This window comes from Phalacrocorax carbo, chromosome 1, assembly GCF_963921805.1.
Source record: "Phalacrocorax carbo chromosome 1, bPhaCar2.1, whole genome shotgun sequence".
In the NCBI taxonomy this organism is placed as follows: domain Eukaryota; kingdom Metazoa; phylum Chordata; class Aves; order Suliformes; family Phalacrocoracidae; genus Phalacrocorax; species Phalacrocorax carbo.
The window spans coordinates 116595870-116616311 of record NC_087513.1 but is presented as its reverse complement, the minus strand read 5'-3'; the positions used below and the strand labels follow the sequence as shown (position 1 = coordinate 116616311).

The 20442-nt window shown below is 38.0% G+C and overlaps 1 protein-coding gene across 2 annotated transcripts in view; it reads left to right on the top strand.

Moving 5' to 3' along the window:
• The window catches only part of RCAN1 (regulator of calcineurin 1), a 41113-nt gene extending 25328 nt beyond the window's left edge, over positions 1 to 15785 (top strand). The window contains exons 1-4 of one of the 2 annotated variants that reach the window (XM_009512634.2): positions 6908 to 7123; positions 9209 to 9382; positions 10388 to 10547; positions 13017 to 15785. In XM_009512634.2, the coding sequence (XP_009510929.2) occupies positions 6956 to 7123; positions 9209 to 9382; positions 10388 to 10547; positions 13017 to 13180 (666 nt within the window). In that variant the 5' untranslated portion in view covers positions 6908 to 6955 and the 3' untranslated portion in view covers positions 13181 to 15785. Of the gene's footprint in view, positions 1 to 6907; positions 7124 to 9208; positions 9383 to 10387; positions 10548 to 13016 lie in introns of those variants that run through there. The other variant, XM_064471311.1, reaches the window with a different exon arrangement.
• The last annotated feature ends 4657 nt before the right edge of the window (positions 15786 to 20442 follow it).

The window sequence follows — 20442 nt, the reverse complement described above, 5'->3', positions numbered from 1 at the left end:
TTCCATAGTTAGCCTTTTCTAGTGTGGCATGTGCACAGCTTCCGTGATGACTTATAGACTGTACTATTGTCCCTGCCACCTTTTCTTTCCCCTTTCCACCTTAAACAGAAATAGAGTCAACACTACAACTCTATCTGGCTATGGGAATGATCTTGTTTACCTTTGTCTTAGATTATCATCTTGGTCTTTTCTTGCAGCCCCCTACCCTACCCCCAACATGTAATAGATTGAACTATAATACTGCTGGACAAGTCTTTTTCAGGTATTTTTATACACTTTCATCATCTTGAAAGTTGTTTTGATTATTTGAAACCACATTCTCTCTGTGGTGGGGGTAGGGGGAATGTTTATGATTGACCTTGCAAGAACTTTATCCTTCCATTTTTCAGTCACCCTACCCAATTACTGCAAAAAGACTTGGTGTTCCATGGTATGTTCTTTCTACTGTAAATATATTACATGTAGATATTTTTATAATTGAAGTAAATTAGTTAATGAATTTAAACAGAAATAAATACATGAGAAATAAGAAGGGTTTTTTTAAAAACTGGTTTTGATTGGCATTTATCCTATAATTTTACCTATGTAAAGGTATTTGAGGCTTGGTCGTGAGTATCTGTATCATCTTAGTAAAGGTGCAGAATCTTCATAGCTTTTCTGTTTGCTTTTACATGTTTTGCCTAACATCTTAGAAAATGGTCGTTCATTTCTCTGCTCTATTTTCTGTTTGGAAGAGGAAAAGGTTTTCCTGGAACAGCTAGAAGTCTAAAACGTAGTTGACATTGCACCCCAGATACATGGCCTTTAATTTTTACTGTCAACTGAGTCTAACCTTGTCTATCTGCAGTAAGTATCTACGCTAACATACAAAGTATGCTAGTGATGGTTGTGCTGAACTAGTGCTCTGATAAATATTGCTGAAAAGTATTCAAGCTTTATTTCTGAAGAACTGCTTTTTAGATACAAAAATATTGTCCAATAGTTCGGCGTTTTATAGCAATCAAATCCTTTTTTCAAATGGCATTCCTATATAGTATATGACATAACTTTTATGTAGTACATACATATAGCTTTTTCTTTTGTGTACCTTATTACATGGAATCAGATGCTTAAATTTTGTTAAAATTGCACAAGTTTTTTATCTATTTTTATGACTGGAAATTCAGTGACTAAAATACTTGTAAGCATATGAAATAGTGAATGGTCATGTGTTTTCTGTTCCACATCATAAACAAAGTTAATGAGAGGAGCTGATGATGACAGTCTTAACTCCATGCTTTGTGCCCCTTTTTCCATTTTGTCATTGTGTGGGTGTTACCTTGACTTAATACACTGCACGTAGCTCTGTGTAATTTGGAAAACCAGTTTGTGTACTTGTACTGCTGGACTCTGACTTCTTTACTGTAAAAAAATTTGCAGATATTGTTTGTACAGTTTATTCCATAATACTAAAGTCTGGGGTTCTTTTTTTGCTTGTTAAAAAGGTGTTTTGTTGAAGATTTTTCTCTGCTGATGTACTAACTCAGCATATATACTTATTTTGCTTGTAATATCTTTCTGATGATCTGATGAATGTGTAGAATATAAAATCAACGAGTATGTGACTTTGAAAAACTTAGGGTTTTTCATACCACAAAGCAGAAGAAACTGTCCATTAACATTTTCAGTTTTGTAATAATTCTGACTCCCTGTGTTTCTGATCTGGGTTTGCCTGGCATGGGAGGAATTTTTATGGCTAAGGGCTGTGTTTCTGCCTGACTACGTGAGTAGGTGTATAGCTGTTCCAGTGTTTTGCATTAGACATTAAGGTTGCCGGTCTCCCAATGCTCAGGCTCTTGTAAGGATTTTGAGGAGAAAAGTATAGCTCAAGTATGATTGATCTGCCAGTTAACTTTACTTCCTAACAAATCCTGTCAGACTTGCAAAAAGTAGTAACATCCAGGTTTCCTTTCTTTGTTTTGGGGGGAATTTTTTGTTTGGGGGAAAGGGTTTGGATTCATTTTTGGCTAGTAAAGTGAGACTAAGAACTGTGCAGATGTTCTAAGGCAAGTGACTTAACTCACTGCCCTCCCTCCTTGCTTTCTGGTTGAGCCAGCGGGCATTGATGTGACTTCTCTTGCTTATCAATTAAGTTCCAAAACAAAACAAACCCTGCAACACAAACCTCCACATGAAGCAGCCTGCTTCTTGAATCCTAAAGGCAGGGAAAAGAAGGTTTTCCAATGATGGGGAATGTTACTACCTCCTGACAGCAGCGTTAGTTTGCAGAGCACCCTTAAAGGCAGTAGCAAAAAAATGCGCTGTTGAGGATGTGTTCATTAGCCCTTCGTATGTCAAACTTAGTTACTTTTTCAGTCAGCCTGAGTTCTGGGGACTCTTCATTTCTGAATGTGTGTGGAAGCCATGCTCTAGATGAGTATTAACTTTTAGAAAGGAACATTTTTTTAGCTTTTCCCATTCTCTTCTTCAGCATGGCGGTCCTGTGCACACACATAGCACCCCTGCTTCTGTGCTGACAGAACAGTGCAGGTTAGAAGGTCGCCTGAATTCAGGTGCGTGCTAGTGCACACAGAGCAGAACTTACTGACCCTAGACATGCATGGATAGCTCTGGAAGCTGTACTTTACTGTCTGTCCCTCCCTTTCTTTTCCCCACCACTAGGAAAATTAAACCAGTAAGTATGATTATTCATCCTACATAACTTCAAGATGCTTATCCCCATCATAAGTAAGGGCTAAGGCAAGATAATTAACATGAAGACAGGAGTAGGAACTATATGTTGATAGCAAAAGATCAGCAAGTATACATAGTAGGAGTACAGGAATTACAAAAAGAGCACCCTCCAAGGGCAATTGTAAAAGTCTGCCAGGAATGAGAGAAAAGAATGGACTATATTGTTCTGATTTATAGCTTGTAGGTGATCTTTTTATTAGCTTACTGAATTACCAAAACATTTATTTTCATGTTAATTTTCTTCCTCATACTGTTAACTTTGCGAACATAGGTATCGGCAATGAACAGTCATTTTCGTGACTTGCTTTTTTTCCTACTTCTCTGGTCTCGTTTCCTCCTCCTTCTGTGCCTTACCTATTTTACTGTATGTGGAGATTAAATTATAGAACTACTTGAGGCATTCAATCATTTTGTGTTCCCACTATTACATATGCTCGTTTGACTCCTTATTTTTCCCATCACTGCCGAAAGTAATCAAAAAAGGTCTCTCTCAAATTTCACTGCCTGGGAAGTACTACTAGGGGAGGATCTGTCAAGGTGCTATTGATGTCAGAGGGTACTTTAGGTCTTCATTGAGCACCTTGTCTGCAATTTTTAGAACTCAACTTTTAAAACTTGAGCCTCAGAATCTGTACCTTTCAAGGCAAAAGTGAAACCTGAGAAAGAGGGCTGACCGTGTTGTCATGTCATGCTATTCTTGCCCATTTGCTTTCCCTGATTCTTGTTGCCCAAAGTACAGCAGCATCCCATTGCACTGATGAAGTTTGTGTTCTTTACCATCAGACATTTTTCAGTATCTAGATGACAGCATGTATCTTTAAGCAAGAGATCTCCTTGCCCTTGTTCTCTTTCTGTAGGTCACTAGGGAGTCTCAAAGAAAAGACAGAAAGCAGCAAACTCTCTGAAGACAAGGGAGAAGAAAAACTGCACTCTGATAGCATCAGAACATCAAATCCAGAAGTTCTTAGTCTTGCCGTGTTCTTGTTCCAGACAGTTCGTTAGCATGTGGTTAACAAATATTACAGGACCTGAACATCACAGAAGAAACATTGCAACACGGTCAGCATTTTGTAATGGCAGTTTTGTAACTTTGACTCTTGGTTTCTACAATAGATGTCAGGGCTCTCAACATAATGCTGCTGCCTTAAATAACACATTGTTAAGTGAAGCAGGGGTAGTGAGAATTTTTTTTCTTTTGAGAAAGTAAGGGCTTCTGTTTGTTCTTTTAAATAATTCAAGGTAGTTTATGTAATCCACTAATTGAGACATCGGAGACTGCATTTTTGTTCTGATCAAGCGTAGCAGTAAGGATATTAGACCACTTCAAACTGATTCCCACTCCCCCAGAATATAGTTCTCAGTTTATTCTGTGTTAGTAGGCAACCATCTTTTTTTGCCTGAGCTGTTTCTTTAAGAATGACTGGTGACACAACCTTACAAAAAAAAAAATTATGCTAATGATAAAATGGAACAGACTAGGACTGGTTTCTTTGTCTTTCTAAATGGGCAAAGTGAAAACCTAGCATGTATCAGTGGAAGACTCAATGTTTATTTTAAATCTGGAGAACACAGTGTGGAAAAAATTGTTTTGTGAGGTGTTAAATGTTCTCAAAAATAGTTGGTTTGTTTACAGCTAACACAGTAGTACAGCAGGCAGTAGTCCTTTTTAGATTACAAAGTTCTATTTGAAAGATGGCTGTAGCAAGACTTGCAAAGTAATTTTCCTTTGGTCCCCGTAATGTGTAGGTTGCCCTGAGGATAGCAATCAGAGGTATTTTTAACATCTTACTCTTCATGAGATCTGGGCATAAAAATATAAGTCTAGAGTTACAAAGGAATGCAAGCGCCTAGGATCTACCTGTCCTACTTTAAGCTGTAAAGTCTAAAATAGGGCTTTTGAAGACTTTTACAATCAGTGGACTGCTAGGAAGCTTTGACACGCTTAGCTATATAAAGGTCTGCAGCTAGGTTGCCAGAGGCTTCATTCTGTTGAGCAGCTCAAACTGCCTCCTGTGTAGGCCCTATGAGGCTCTACAAAAGAAACATTTTTTTTCATTTGTCACCCACAGAGGTGCTGCAGTCACCTCCACAGCCTCAGAGTATGCTAAATGACTCTGACTCAGTAGCAGGTTAAAGGGGGGACCTTCTTTACTTTCTTATCAGTAGCTATAGCATTCACCTAGGATGTGGAAAGCCTGTTTTCCTTTCATGCTCAGGTGATTCACGGCCATATTTTCCAGATGAGCATCCTGACTGCTGGTCTATGGAGTCATGCTTGGTGCTTCCACTTCCGAAGTCTTTAAGACACTTGACGACCTAATTCCAAGGCAAGGGCAGGATTCAAGACATACTCGGCATGACTTTCTGCATGAGCTCAGGTGGTTCACTGCTTGGCATTATGGCTGTTTTATGAATCCTCCTATTAAGTATCTGTGTTTCTGGGTACAGGTCGTGAGCTTGGGAACTCAGACCTGTTCTCAGTATGTATGTGCCCAGTCCAGATCTCAGCAGTGTTGAGTGGCTGGATAGCCACTGCATCCCATCTTCCTGGGAGCTCAGGGAGGGGAAAGGAGGTGCTGTTTCTTCCTGTCTTTCTGTCCTTCAGACACTTAGTATGTTAGGTGCTCCTGGAGCGCTGGAGGCTTGTTACCTATTACTTTGTTTCGGACTTGAGTTTAATCTCACTGACAGCATCTACACCAGTTGTTGAGTTGTCCTTTAGAACCCCTTCTCTTTTCTGGAGCTGGGCCTATTTTTAAGCGGGGGCTTTCGAAGGAAAGGTGCTAGGAAGTTGGTCTGAGTACTCTTTCACGCTAAGGTAACTTTTACATTAAGGTAACTTTACAATAGCACAGAGGGGATTTTAGCCTGTGGCACAATAAGGATCCTTAACTTTAAACGGGTAAGTAGAGCCCATGGAAATAGAGAAGGCTATTCATGTGAATAGTAATGCATGATTAAATATTTATGAAACAAGGTTTTAGACTTATGACTGTCTATTGTTTGCAAGTATTTTATGAAACTTGATGCTTCTGTCATAGCCCCATGTTACAGTAAAAAGAACTAAATGCGCTTACAATTTTGACTTCATTATAATTTTTTTATCTGAAGCTGCATAGGAGAGTTCCAAATAGCTTGTAAAAGCTTCAGCTTAAACTTAATGATTTACTTTCAAGAACCATTTAAAAAATCATTAACATTTATTTATTTAAAAAAAAAGAAAAACCCCAAGCCAAACACAAAAACACCCCACCCCCAAAACAAACAGAAAACCCCAAAACCTGTGTCCTGTGCTACTTTTTGGGAAGTGTTCTGAAACTGGGGTACAAATAAACTGGAAAATGTCAGAAATGTTGGTTTCATACCTCATCGCTGCTGTGAGTAGTTCAGGTTGTCTCTTAAAACCCTGCCAGAAGATTTCTGCTGAAGCTCCTGTTTAAAAACAAACCAAACAAAAAAAGCAAACCTGCCCCCCCAAAAAAACCCACCCCAAACCAAAAACAAACCCAAAACCAAAAAACCCATAAGCAAACAAAAATAAAAAATCAATCCCTAAAAATTAAAAAGAAAACCCCAATCAATCCCCAACCATCCCAAAACAAAAAACACAGTTTGAGGCTTGGAATGAGTTTTTTAATAAAGTGAGAATGGTAATTAGTCCATATACTTGCTCTGAAGAAAGCCTCAAAATGAATTCTCACTGTAATGGGGAGAAAAAAGTATTTTCCCAAATCAATTCTTCCCAATCTCTAAATTTCATTCTGTATTTTTTTCCACAAAATTACCAAAAGCTATTGGCCTGAGGGATTTGTTTTCTGTTCCAAAGTCTTGAAACTTTTCTCCTGGCTAATTACAGCCTATTACTGTAGACTTTGGTCCTTTAGCAGTAACATTTTCCATCTTAAGATGGGTTGTCCCATTCCAGTGAAGAGCATGTTGTCTGAGTGCTGAATGGAATTACTACCAGTGGAAACTATGCTGCAAGAGGCTTGATAAAGCAGCTGCTGTGCAAACCTCAGCTGTTTTTTCCATCCTCCCGAGCACTGGTAATTAGCATAGGGAAGCTGACTAATGTGCTGACGTCACCTCTTTCCAGTCGTAGCTTACATTTTGTTCCTGACTGCCTCAAAGCATGCAGGACTTTGTTCAGGAATTCGCTGTCACATACAGGATGCTCTGAAACCTTTTTTTTTTTGAGGGGCTGGACTTGTTTCCCTTATAAATGTTGCCTGCAGTACCATCGGCTTCCTTAAAAGTCATTGGTTTCTGCAAAAGGGCAAGTAGTGATTTGGCAAAGGACAAAATGCATTTTAGAAATTTTAACTACAGTTTTAGTTCTCTGATTGCCTGTGTGGCAGATAGTGATGTCTTCAATCAAGCAGAAACAAGGGTATGCTTTCTTTTGTGTTTTATTTCTGTGAACTACTAGAATACTGAAGTATGTAGATGCTGTTTCAAATTGTGTAAAATACAGATGCCTTTAGCTTTTTGGTTTGTAAGAAAATTAAAGTTTGACGTAAGGGTCTTGGGTCTTACAGGTCTGCACGAGTATCCTCTTATATGAATGGCTGTAACTCTGGAAATTACTGGATCTTAAGCTATGTGATTTGAAAATGAACAGATGTTTACCTCTGGACTTCCTTGACTGTCTGTGGCGTATTCTTCACTTGCATATGTGTTTTCAGCAAATGTTTAGATTAGAATTTTGGTAGTAAGGTTCATGTAACTTACAGTACGCTTCATACTTCTCATGGGTTTTTTTTGCCTGGTGCTGTTCTTAAGAGCATAATGTTGAAACTAAAGTCATCTTGGATTTTTATCTAACTCATTAGAATTAATATAATCTAAGTAATCTAGTCCTGATATAGTGAACTGTCGACTGGTAAGATACCTTAAGGACAAAAATAACATTTTGTTTAGTGTCATATTGCTAGCACGACACTTAAGACCTCTATAATCTCACGCATTTTAAAAAACTATATATATTGCAAAATCTTGCAGTTGCTCTGAGTCTAAGTGTTGAATGTGAACATTGAAATCCAATTTAGCATGTGTTTGACTGACTGCGTGGTTTTATGCAGCCCTTTCTGGAGTACAGGAGGCTAAGAGGCTTTGTGTGCAGAGGGTCCTGGTCTTGTTTCAGAACTCATTTTGAAGGAGCTTAAAGGTGCTCAGCAAGAAGCGGGACAGCTCTGATACTTTAAAATATCTTTGAAATATAGTGGTTCTGTACACAGCTGTGGCAAGTTTGTGAAGCAGAGCTTTTCAGGAAGGAAAATGAAACTTTGAAGTAATCGCTGCCTTCTTATGTAATCTTTGGTGCTTTTTTCCTAGTAATTCAAAACATAACAGTAAAAAAAAAAAAAGAGGCAATGTGATTTTACGTAGCTGTTTATTTTGGCTTTGTATTGAACTTCCAGTTAAGTTTTTATGACAAGAAAATACCTGAAATCTGAGTGCTTTATCTATTGCCACCACTGAAATAAGGCTTGTGACTGGTTACTGTGTTCTCAGTGTGAGCCTGAAACACTTTGCAAGAGCATGGCAGCTTCAGAATCTCCTGCTTCATTCTACTCCTTTGGTCTGGCATCCTGAAGTAAAAGTGGAAGCACTCTTCATCTAAATAATAAGAAAAAATAGCCAAATTGAGTTTGCATAGGTGCCCTAGGAGCACAAACCCGAAGTGCAGAATGGAGATAGCCAGCTGTTGGTAAGGGCACTTCAGTCTTTTCATGCAGATAGGACAGCAAAGTAACTCAGCTGCAGATCTATGAAGGTATGAGGTTTTGGTTCGGTTCCTACTCTTATCACACAGTCAAAACAAAGTCAGTCAAAGGCCCTTGAGGAGCTGTATGGTTAGTACTGAGACTTTTTAGGAAAGCTGATGGGAGCCTTTTTAGAATTCCTTACTAGAAGCAGAAGAGGCTATTAAACTAGAGTTCAGTAAGAATGTGTTAATTTTCCTAAACAAAAGTAGTAGCTATTAAAACAGGAGATGTTCATGAACTTTATTATGCATGCTGAGTCACTGAAGAAAATTACATTTAGCTTGCAAATATGCTTTTTAAATTTTTCTCTATTAACTGTTGTGTTGATTTAATTGAAATTTGCACACTTAAACAAAGGCATGCTCGGCAGACTTTTTTCAAGGCTAATTTTATAAGAAGGATTTCTTTTTAATATCTTACCAATACTACTGTGTTTCTATTATGTCACTAAATCAGAGTATCATGTCCAAGACTTACTAATAATGATTTATTTTTTAATAAGGAAGAAAAAATCTGCTATAGAGAAAATAAGTGATAGGGATTATTAAAGAGAGAAGAAGAAAACTAAAGCTAAGCTGCTATAAATGTATCGAATATTCAAGAGTGGTAGTATGCCCCTACTAGTAACTGCGATTTGTTTCTGTGTTTCTTTAGAGAAGATGTAGAGTGTTGCATATTTACTTTCTTCTCTGGTTCTTTCTTTTCAGGCCAAATTTGAATCACTGTTTAGAACATATGACAGAGATATCACCTTTCAGTATTTTAAGAGCTTCAAAAGAGTACGAATAAATTTCAGTAACCCTTTGTCTGCGGCAGATGCTAGAATTCAGTTGCACAAGACAGAGTTCCTTGGAAAGGAAATAAAACTGTATTTTGCTCAGGTAAGTCTTTCTGTGATTATCCTTACGAGGTACTAAAGCATAACTTACTGGTGATAAGCTTTCACAGGTCTTCAATCATGCTGATGAACGCTGTTAATTTTTGCAGTTCAATTAGAGAATCACAGGTTGTTCCAAAGCTACAAGTATTTGGAGGCTGTTGCATATCTTGCGTTTATGCCTCCCTCTGTATTATTTTGATAATCTTGGGGAAAGGGAGTAGAAGATAGTAATCAGCATAGTCAAAGATAGAGTTTAATGGGGTGGGGGAAGCCAAGTGTGGTCTGCCAAAACTACACATGCACACACATGTATGCTCAAGTAGTATCTGAGGGAATCCAAAACAGGGCTGCATGTTCAGGACTCTACCTGGTGATCCTGCTCTCACTCCTGCAAATTGTTTAGTTAGCACACGTTTGTACTTGGAGATCACCATCAGTGCAGCTCTACAGCTGGCTAGAATCGTCTGCTAAAGATGTGAAACTCTCAGGTTCTGGTAATCTGGGTGCTTTTGGTAGCTGCTGTGTATTTTCCTCCGTAAATTTAATGGGAAAATTAATCTATGTGTGTCTGTTTCAGATGTCCCTAGGGACAGTCCTGAAGGAGCCAGTTTATTTATATACCTTCTAGAATTCTCACCACTCTCACTTGTGGTAATGAGTTTCAACACCATTTGTCATTAGGCCTTAAAGCCCATATCCAGCTTCCTCCTACTTCAGTATTTTAAGGACAGATATTTTCTGGTGAAATTTTTGTAAAACTCCATAATGAGAAGTTGCAGATGTGCATACTTCATTGCATGTTTCATCAGAGTTAATGAATGTGGTGGCTTGTCTGTATTCTGTATACTGGGTCTTTCATATAGATCTATCTCTTCAATAATATAGTTACATGCTGCCACCTTGAGTGCCTGTTACAGCATAACATCTATCCAAACCTTAAAATTCGTCATGAATGATGGGTTCATTGATAATAGTGAAACAGCTTTGACTTCTATCCTTTTTTCAGACTTTGCACATTGGAAGCTCACATTTGGCACCACCAAATCCGGACAAACAGTTTTTGATTTCACCTCCTGCCTCTCCACCTGTTGACTGGAAGCAAGTAGAAGATGCTACTCCAGTCATTAACTATGACCTTTTATATGCTATCTCCAAGTTAGGACCAGGTAAGGAGGAGTAGAAATGCTAGACTTCTGATAGAGTAAAACACCTTTTCAGCTTTCTGAATTTCTAGAACTTTTAAAATTAATTACTATCTACCAATTAATAATATCAGAAGAAATATTAGTAAACGGAAGTTTCTTACACACACAATAATTCCACAGAATCACTTGGAGGGCCCAGACCTCCACAATGTGATCTGTTTTGTGATTTGTAGAGAGCATGAATGTTGCTTCAGTAATATTAGCTGGTTCATCAGAGTTTTCAAGCAGCAGCTTCCTAAAAATGAGGTGGCAACTCTGTAGTTACATACCTTTTGAAGGGATGGGTAAGTCCTGTTTCAGACTAAGTCAATGAACCAGTTAACAGCTGCGTAGCTCTGTCCTAGACTTACCTCTGCCCCTGGGATAGTTTCCCTCCTACATATATTACTGTCGGTATCAGCCTAATTTTCTTTTGGAGTTAAGAGGGAGAAGCTTCTGCCACTCCTTGCTGTTTCTAATTTCTTTTTTTTGGAAGCTTCAAGATAGCTTCACCCTAGAAAGGAAAAAAGTTTATATCAGGTTCCCTTTTTTCCCCCACTGTCCAAACTAAAGGAGATATTAAGAATGTATGCTTGCCCCTTATTCCTAGTGCTTTCCCATAAGTTGCTCGTCACTTCAGCTAACCATGCTGTGTAGACTGTTTGTAGGTCTGTTTATTAAAAATAGATAGCACCACAGATAAGACAAAGTTCTGCCTGTTATTTGTGTGTTAAACCAAATAACTACTTCCGGAAATAGAGTTCAGTTTAGTGGAACTTTACATCTTACTTTGAACATGGTTCTGCTTTTCAGTGACTAACGATCACATCCCTGTATGTCATTTTATACCTCAGTTAAGAGAACCTTCTTAATGAGAATAGGTGCAAATTGTTTCCCAAAATCCACAACTCTGATTTAACTTGTTTGCAACTGTACTATTAATTTTATGGGAGGAAAACACTGGCCACATTATAGTTTTTATTCTCTTTGATACTGCTACTAAGTGTGAATCATTTTACTGTAGTATTTTTATATACCTGTTTACCTACCAGCTTAGGCAACACATTTTATTATGTCAGTAGTAAGGGGTGGAGAAGAAGGTGGGGCAGAACTTTTAGGTCTTCATGCCTCAGATTCATATGTAGTAGTTGATGGTTGACTGCATGTTGGTGATATCCAAAGATTCCAGTGAAAAATAACGTGCATCTCTCAAACCACTGGGGAATTCTTCTTACCAATGAAAATTCAGCCCTTTGCAGTTTGTGGAAAGACAAAAATCTATGCTTATGCTGGCATAAAAATTGGGGTAGATTATTGCCAGTTTTTAATAAATACCATTGTTTCAATGGTGTATGAATTATAATGGCAAGAATAACTTATAGGGAAGATATTACAGTTAGAAGTAGAGGTATAAAATGCTGCCACAAATCATTTGTTCAGAAAATGTAAATTAAGCAGATGAGCCTGCATGCAGGTCTTTAAAACCATCCATCAAGAACATTGCTGATGTAATAAATGTTTTTATGAAATTTTTTCCTGAAATCAGTTTTTGAAACAGAAGTTCTGTAAGATTATGCTGGTCGGCATAAAAATTGTTTCTGATGAAACAGGTGGAATGAATAAATAAAGTGATCTTATAAAAGTTCAGAGCTTCCTCCATGGGTGCTGCTTTCTGTACTACAAGCACTCCTTTTAAGTTTTATCAATGCCAAAAAGAAACCTGTTAGGTCTTAAAATAAATACTTAAGGGCTTACTAAGCAGTAAAAGTTGGTCCTTTTCCACCTGAAAGTTCTGTTACTGAGATGCCCTGCAGTATGCTCATTGGCAGATCTGTGATCTGCCATAAGACTTTTCACATATATTGTGAGTGTTGAGCCCTAAAAAGCCCTGCCTCTTGACTGTGATGTTCATTGGAACGTGGAGTTGATGACTTGGTACCAAGGAGCAAGCACAATGGCCTGTGTGTTTCTGAAGAACTGGAGGCAAGAGCCTTTTCCTCTGTGGAACTGCTCATTAGTGGTCAATAAAATCTGTATCATGGCACTTCTACACACTGGCTGTATTATCTGAGTGTTTCACATTAAATATACATGAAGCTTGCTGTCTAGCTCTGCTGCTCCACAGAATAGCAGAACAGTGTAAGAGCACCTCTGTGTGAGGTGGGAAGAACTGCATCCAGCTTTCCTAACACAAAGCTTTTGGGGAAAAGGAAGATCTTGTGGTTTTGCCATCCTTCAGGAAAACAAAGTCATGGTGGTACAGTGGATAGATAATCTTGTATGCTATAAAACGACAAAAACCCACCAAGAAGACTTGTGACTGCTCATGCTTCTGTCATCTGTGTAATACTTACACACTTTTATGTATTCCTTTCCTTTTAGTAATTTCTTTCATGCTTTTCTACAGAATGGATCCTTTTTAACCAGTTTTGCTAATATTTTAACTTTCAGGAGAAAAATATGAGCTACATGCTGCAACTGACACTACTCCTAGTGTTGTCGTCCACGTATGTGAGAGTGACCAGGAAAATGATGTGGAAGAAGAAACGAAGAAACCCAAACCAAAAATTATTCAGACAAGGAGGCCAGATTATACTCCTACCCATTTAAGTTGAACTGCTGTTTTTCCAAAGGTTACAAGTAGACATATGCAAGGGAAACATTTACTGTGGAAACAGTAGCTCACAGGTTTGGTGGCAACAGCAGCAGTTATAGTAAGAGAAATTCCAGTATAAGTTTGCTCAGAAAAAATATAGGAAGTTTCATCCTTATTTTTGATGCTGTGGGTTGATGGATGTCATAAGTGTATTCCCAGATCACTGGGAACAAAAGATAGGCAGAAGAAGATGTTTTGAGACATCACAGGACAAACTGGCTTTATTTTTTGGGCGGGTGGGTACTCTAGGCTGTTCCATTATAAAGCAACTGGGGGAAGTTTTCTTGGTTCTGACTCATAAATCCTCAGACTAATATGCTAGTCATTGTGTGGAGTACATAGCGATAACAGAGGTGGTTTTAAAAATTAAAGTATGGGAATTGTAAACCTTTTTCTTATAATAGATTTTGTGCATGTGTATTCTTGGTCTTCTAAAGTAATTGCGTTATTTTCTATAGTTTCTCACATGTTTCTGGAAATCTGGGAAATTGTTTAAAGTATTTATTATCTTAGCATCCTGGACTTACTACTAGATGTGTATATACATATATATTTATATTTGTTTTTATTGGCACTCATTTTCCAGCAGGCGTACAGTTTCTTCAGCACCGTATTTTGGTGCTATGTAACTTGTGCTTTTAAAATTTTAACCTTTTAAATGCCTATATAAGGTTTTATCTGGCAAAGTAATGGAAAAACGTGCAATAGGAAAGTTGTTTAAGTAAGTTGATTTTAAATTATTTAAGTTTAAATAATTTATATCTTCAATAACATTTGTTTGGTAGCTTTGACTTTCTCACTTGGAAAAAAAGTACTCTTAAGTATATAAATAAAGCTAGTGTTGCATATTCACAGCAATGTAATTTTTCAGTGAAAAAGTGGTAATGGAGAGATGCGAACTCTACTCAGTATGTGAATCTGCATTGTTGTGAGCAAAGGTTTAACAGTGATTGAAAAATTGCACAGAGTGTGTAGAGCAGCAAAGGGAGATGGAGTGCCTTTTCCTCATTCATTCCTGATGTGAACTGTTCTACAAGCTGCACACTTGTATCTTTTTCTACTGGCTTTGTATGTCCATAAATATGAACTTTCTTAGCTTTGCTTCCAAAATAAACTGGTATTTAGAAATGCTTAATGCCAAGTAATGATGCATACTTAAGTAATGGGTGTATGTGGGAGAAGCTTTAGGGTTTTTTAACATGTTAATGTTTAAAGACAGTAGCTCATGACATACAAGTTTAGAGGAAGAAAGATGGCAGAAGTGTATTTTATTACTTCTTTTTTAATGGAGATCCTCACTTTGAAATAGGTTTCAGTATTTTTTTAAGAGATAGTAACTGATATTTGGGGGGAAATACCACAGTTTTAGAAAGGGGGTGTTTGAAGCTTCTCAGCATGTTTCTAGAAATCAAAGCATAGTTCTCTGGTTTGCTTTTGCCACAGTTGTTCTGAGAATGAGTTTTGTAGCTGGAGTTAATATAAAGAAATCCATTCTGTGCCATTTGAAGTAAACATTGACTTAAATGCCCAGGCTCACACCTTGTTTTTGAAATAAATTATATATTTTTTAAAAAGTAAGATGTATAGTGAAGCCATTCCAAGCTGTGGCACGGTGTAAATGTGGTGTTATTGAAGACCTGTCATTATGCTAAGCGAAATAAAAATCGATATCCTGTGACTACAGAGAGCAGGATTATATTGAACTTTAGTAATGCTTGCAGTTCTGATCTTGTTTTGATTGGCATGCCCTGTAAACTGAAACAAACACTGGTACTTGGTGTCTGTCTTGGACCTAACTCAAGTGGCACTTCCTCCAGTTTAAGTGGGTTAAGAAGAGCTAATGCCATGTATTGCTGGAGCCCTGTTTTATGGACATGGGGGTGGATAAGGTTGTTCTGTATTATGAAGGTGTAACAATCAGCTGGATACATGTACTGCTTATTAACACACAAAATAAAATGGAGAAAAACTTTAAGTTTGCTACCACTGCCTTTAAGCCTTTCCAAGATTTTTTCCATGTTTCTCAAAGTACTGCTGGACTCAGTGTTTCACTTCATTCAGTTGAAAATTGTTGGAGTAATTCTTGCTTTGTCCTTCTTCCGTCTTTCCATGATTACCAATCAAAGCATTAGTTCTGCATTAGAAACGCAGGTAGTTGCTGTTCTGTTTCCTAGCAATCCTAAGAAAGCAGCTCTACCTTTCAATTAAAAAGAACAGAATGTTAAATACCAATATCGTGGTTTTCACCATTGTAGTGCACTGACATCTGCCTAATAAGGTGGGCACTAGAAACCATGGAAGTCTTGGGATGGTTACAGTGTGTTTCCCCTTCTGATGGTAATTGTAAACAAAGGATGTAAGACAGTAACTTGCCCATGTTTCTGGTTGTATATCCTGGCTTGTGCCATCTTCTGTTATCATTACTACAGTGTGCTGCTTGCTTTTCCTCTTTGGCTTTTGTTCTGGTTTTTTTTTTTAAAATGTTCAAATGAATGCTTAGTTGGTATTTTATACGGTTGTATAGTATGGGGCATATTTAAATTAAAATATTTTGTTCTTGTAAATGTCTTTGGTATTTATGCATAAAACTAATTGAAGATTATGTCCCAAAATCTGAACTTTAAGCTTCCAAACACTTCTGGTTTGAAAAAAGTAAGGATATGTTCCCAGGTCACATCCTTATGAACCAAATGAATTTCTTTAGAGAAAAGCTTTCCAGCCTTCTGCTTAAGGGACTTGCAAGATCTCAATCAAAGTATGAGAATCTATTAATGAATAAATTATGGTCCGGAATATTGCAGTTAAAAAACGATTCTTCTGTGCCTGAGGTTGATGTGCTTCCTATTAAAGGTAACAACTTTTTACTATTCTATAATAATCCCTGTGCATTCATAATATCTTTACCAGTTCTCTTCAACATGAATAATTCTATTTTTAAAGTTCTTGGATTATGAAAATAGATCAGTATTTAAATGTTTACTTAGTAACTGTAAGTCTTTGTGTTGCAAAACGTTACACGAAAATGCATCGAAGGTTTCGCTCTCCATATGGATAGAAATTCTTTCACAGCAGAAAGGAGTTATTGATATTAATGCTCACCATTCTTCTCTTCTTATGACTGGGAAGTATTGATGTTTGTAAGCAATTGTTCTATACACAGAAGTGGTTTGCATTAGAAAAGTGCTGCTGCTTGTCAATAGCAGGACCATCCAGGGGAATTCCCGTATAGAGCACAGAAATAACTTGGTCTTTAAGTGATCTAACAAAAGATAGAAGGTGAAATAGCAATTCCAACTGAGCCATCCTGCTTTACATAATAGATTTCTCTTTTTGGAAGTATAGCTTACACTTTATTTTCCCTCCGCATAAGGACAGCATGCACAATCTCCATAAATCTGTAAGTGATCACTAGCATTTGTCATTTTGCAAGACTCGTTGCCAGTGTAGTGGTACACATTCCTATCACTGGATTATGCATTTGTGCATGCGTTACTACATAAGGACCTTACTTGTTATCAAGGTGGATTTAACAACATGTAAGACTAAAGTTTTTTCAAACAATCAGGGTGTTGATTTTTCGACCAGCAACAAGTGTAGTAACTTTAATTGCAATACTGGGCAAGAGTATTAGTTGTTCTTCCTGTGTAGTCCAGACTTGTCAAGGGTGGGGAAGGAATGAACTCGAGCAACTCTCTCATACCACTTTAACAGATACAGCGAGGATTTTGCCCTAGGCATAATCACCTGCCTGGTCAAGTTTTGCTTTGTCACACTAGAAAGAATGTCTCGGAAGTTCTTTAACTTGAAATTGTGATTTTGTATCTATAAAGCTTTCTTGCCTGTTCTGGGATGCCCCAAACCCTCTCCCAGTTCCAGACATACCAGATGATTGCAAGGTGTAGACCTTTACTCTAGGCATAGACTAAGTTCAGAAATCCACTTAGTAGGTCTTTGGTTTAGTTGTTGTGCTGCTTTTATCATCTTTGCTTTTTCTCCTGGCTTGCCCAACACGCTTTAGAAACATTTTGCAGACAACTATACCTGCTTAGTGCTTTTAATAATTCATATTTGGATGTCTAAAACAAAGACAAAGCAACCAATAATAACAGAGATAAGACATCCTCCAAGGTACTCTACATTACAAAGGTGACTCGACTGATGAGTAGGTGACAGGATGGATCTGGCAGGTCTGGATTTATGTTTGGAGTTTCTCCAATATCAAGCATATAAGAGCGCTAAAGAGGTCCTTTTTAAGTGTCATTCAGGTAGACGTGACCATTATTTGATTCAAATTTCCTTTGCGGGAATATGTTGTGCTTTTTGGGGTGCCTAGTGATGCTGCCAGATCTAGGCATGTTCTGGAGCTCCCCTTTGAGCTCTCTGCCTCTGTGCATTTCAGTGGTTGAAAGTTTATACTGCCAGAATCTTACTGTTACTTTCCCTTCTCCCTTATGTCAAAAACTTGTGTCTCCTATTTGTAAGATCTCTTCAATTTTTTTGATAGTTCTCCTAAAGCTTTAAAATGCATCTTTCAAAACCTGACAGGTTTTAAAATAGATTTTGATGAAGTCACCTTAGTGTTGTTTCCTTACAGTGTGTGTCTCTTGTCAGGGAAGTTAAATAAAATAGTATCGCTTTGTCATGACTTTAAAAGAGTCAATAAATAGGAATGCCTTGAAAAATAAGGAAGTAATCATATATATTCTCTAAAAAGAGATCCTGAATCTTTTTATTGCTGCTTCTTTTTAAGATGCAGTTGTCTGGGTTGCCTTCCACCCCCCCATTTCCCTGATTCCTCTCCTTTCCATTAACCAATTTGTGTGCTGTATGATTTGTAGAATAACTTACATCCTAACTTCCTTGCAGTTCTCAACAGAATGGTGCATCTACTTTTTCTCTTTGGAGGTGGGGTTTAGGGGAGACTTGAGCGACTAGAGCCTTAAAGCATAACTAAACTGTCATTTAGTTTCAACGAATTGAAAGAGGTATGTGGAGGTGCCCATAGGTGGAGCTAAATATCAAGCAATGTCATTGCATGCGACTGAATAAAGCTAAAACCCAAAACTCAACCTCCAACTAGGGCTCCCATCACAATAGCAGACATGGATAAGAAATAATTTCACTATTAGATTATGGAAGTACAGTATTCCTTGTCTCTTATCCCTTTGAATATAGTTGATTTGAAACATACCCATGATGCATGGGAAATCTAGTAGCATGTTACTTTTTTAAAGGTAATCATAAGCCATTTTAGCAGTAAGTTGCAGTGTGGCACACTGAGGTCTACTTAATTTCATTGATATCATTAATGAGGAAAAGTCTACATATGCAAAGTGTTTGAATCTGCCTGCTAAGAAATCTTCGTTTTCAGATTCTTCATCTACCAGAAGATAGCTAGCAGCTAGTTTCACATCTCAACTTGTTAGGAGGCCACAAGGATGCAGTACAGGTTTTGAAGACTTGTTTCTGTTTATGCTTTATAAGCTCTGGAAAGCACGCTGAACGTGTAGCCAGTATTTCACGGCGAGGTTGCTTCCAATACTCGAGTAACTTTGTGCATCTCTTATCAGGGTATCCCTGTATGCAAGTAAGCAAGCATACTGTACCACGGGGTTAATCCAAATGATAAAGCGTTTTGTATGTGGGCTGTTTATGCTGGGGTGTAGAGGTTCAGTGGAGAGAATTTTTTTGTCACTGAAAAGAAATTATCACTGCAATGCTCATATAACAGGAAAAGCAAGCTATAAAAGGCTGGCTTGCAGCGCAGGGTTGTGGTGATGGTTAATGGTTGTAATTTTGCAGATGTCTTTATACCATACCTTTTCCAAACTAGTGTTACCTTTTATATTCAAGTGCACCAGCCTAAAGGAGGCAAAACCAGCGGTGAAGCTACCTGTCAAGAGCCAGGTATGATTTTATGCCAGCAGATAGTTTCTATCTGGGATGTAGTTCTGTTTCTATCATGTAATCTCTTGCTCTACCAGCTGCCCTGGCCTAGCTTTCTGCCACTTAAATGAGAGTAAAAATTGCTAGTGTTACCTAGCCATTAGACGTGTTTGGAGTATTACAAGAAAAATTTCATACTATTTTTGTCAACTTTTCTTCTTAAAACAGTTCGCTTTAAAGGGACACATAGGGCACACACAGTGAAAACTGGCTGGCGACAAATGTGAAAGGTGAAGTTCAGATGCCCAGCTCTTTGTGGCCATTATATAAAGCGATGCTAATTCACAGGGTGTATTTGACTTAAATAGGTGAGTGTAACCAAAAGTATTTCTTAACATGAGTTCCTGTCAGGCCAACACAAAAAGGAACAGCTCCGTAAAGCACCTTTAACAGCACTGGGAAAGGTTTTTGGCCTTTCAAGGATCGGAGCTGAACCATGTCAAATTGAGCCTTTGTTAAAATAAGTAAAGTAATGATCAATTTATTGATGTTATTTGAGCTGGGGAAATACATGACTTGGCATAAAAAGCAGTTGCACAGCACTTTGTACCTCTTATTTTCAACTCTTAAGATTTTTGCCTATTCTGTGAAATGGAGTATAATCACACCGGCCTGCTGTAGCTTAAGGAGCAAGGTGCTGGGGTGCTTTTTGTACTCAGCAGTGACTGAAATGGTTCAGGTGCTGAAGCACTTCTGTGTAGTAGGCCAGGGGGACTCACTCCTGTTTTGGTTCATCCTGAGCTTGGTAAGAACGAACAAATCGGAAGTCGGCTGGCACTTTACCAGAGCAAATGTGTGGAGATTTTGTGTGCATTTACTTCTTTAGAAAGCAACAGATTTTGCAGTGTTTGTTAGTATCTTCTCAGTGTCCCTCTGGTATCTTATGTCCTGTTCAAATGTTTCTAAAAATGCTGTTTGTGGTCTCTTGAGAATTGCGGAAGCAGCCAGCCAGCGAGCCCTAAAGGTGTCAAGGAAATTTTTGTTCAGCCAAGTAATTATTTCTCAAACATATCTTTTTAGATGCTTTGTGTGTACCCTGTGCCCCTTTCAAAGGAGGGAGAGTATGCGGCGGGAATATACATGCTAATATAGCTCTTGTGAGAGGGAATTACAGTATCTTCCTTGTTCTGATACTGAAGGTCAGAACTATTGCATGTCATAACAAGCAGTATTCTGGCTGAAGGCAAATGAGCTTGTCTGTGATGAAGGACACCTGGAATGAGTTTTACTTCTTGGGGCGAGGGGGGAAATGCCGCAGGGTAAAGTCTTGCCTGT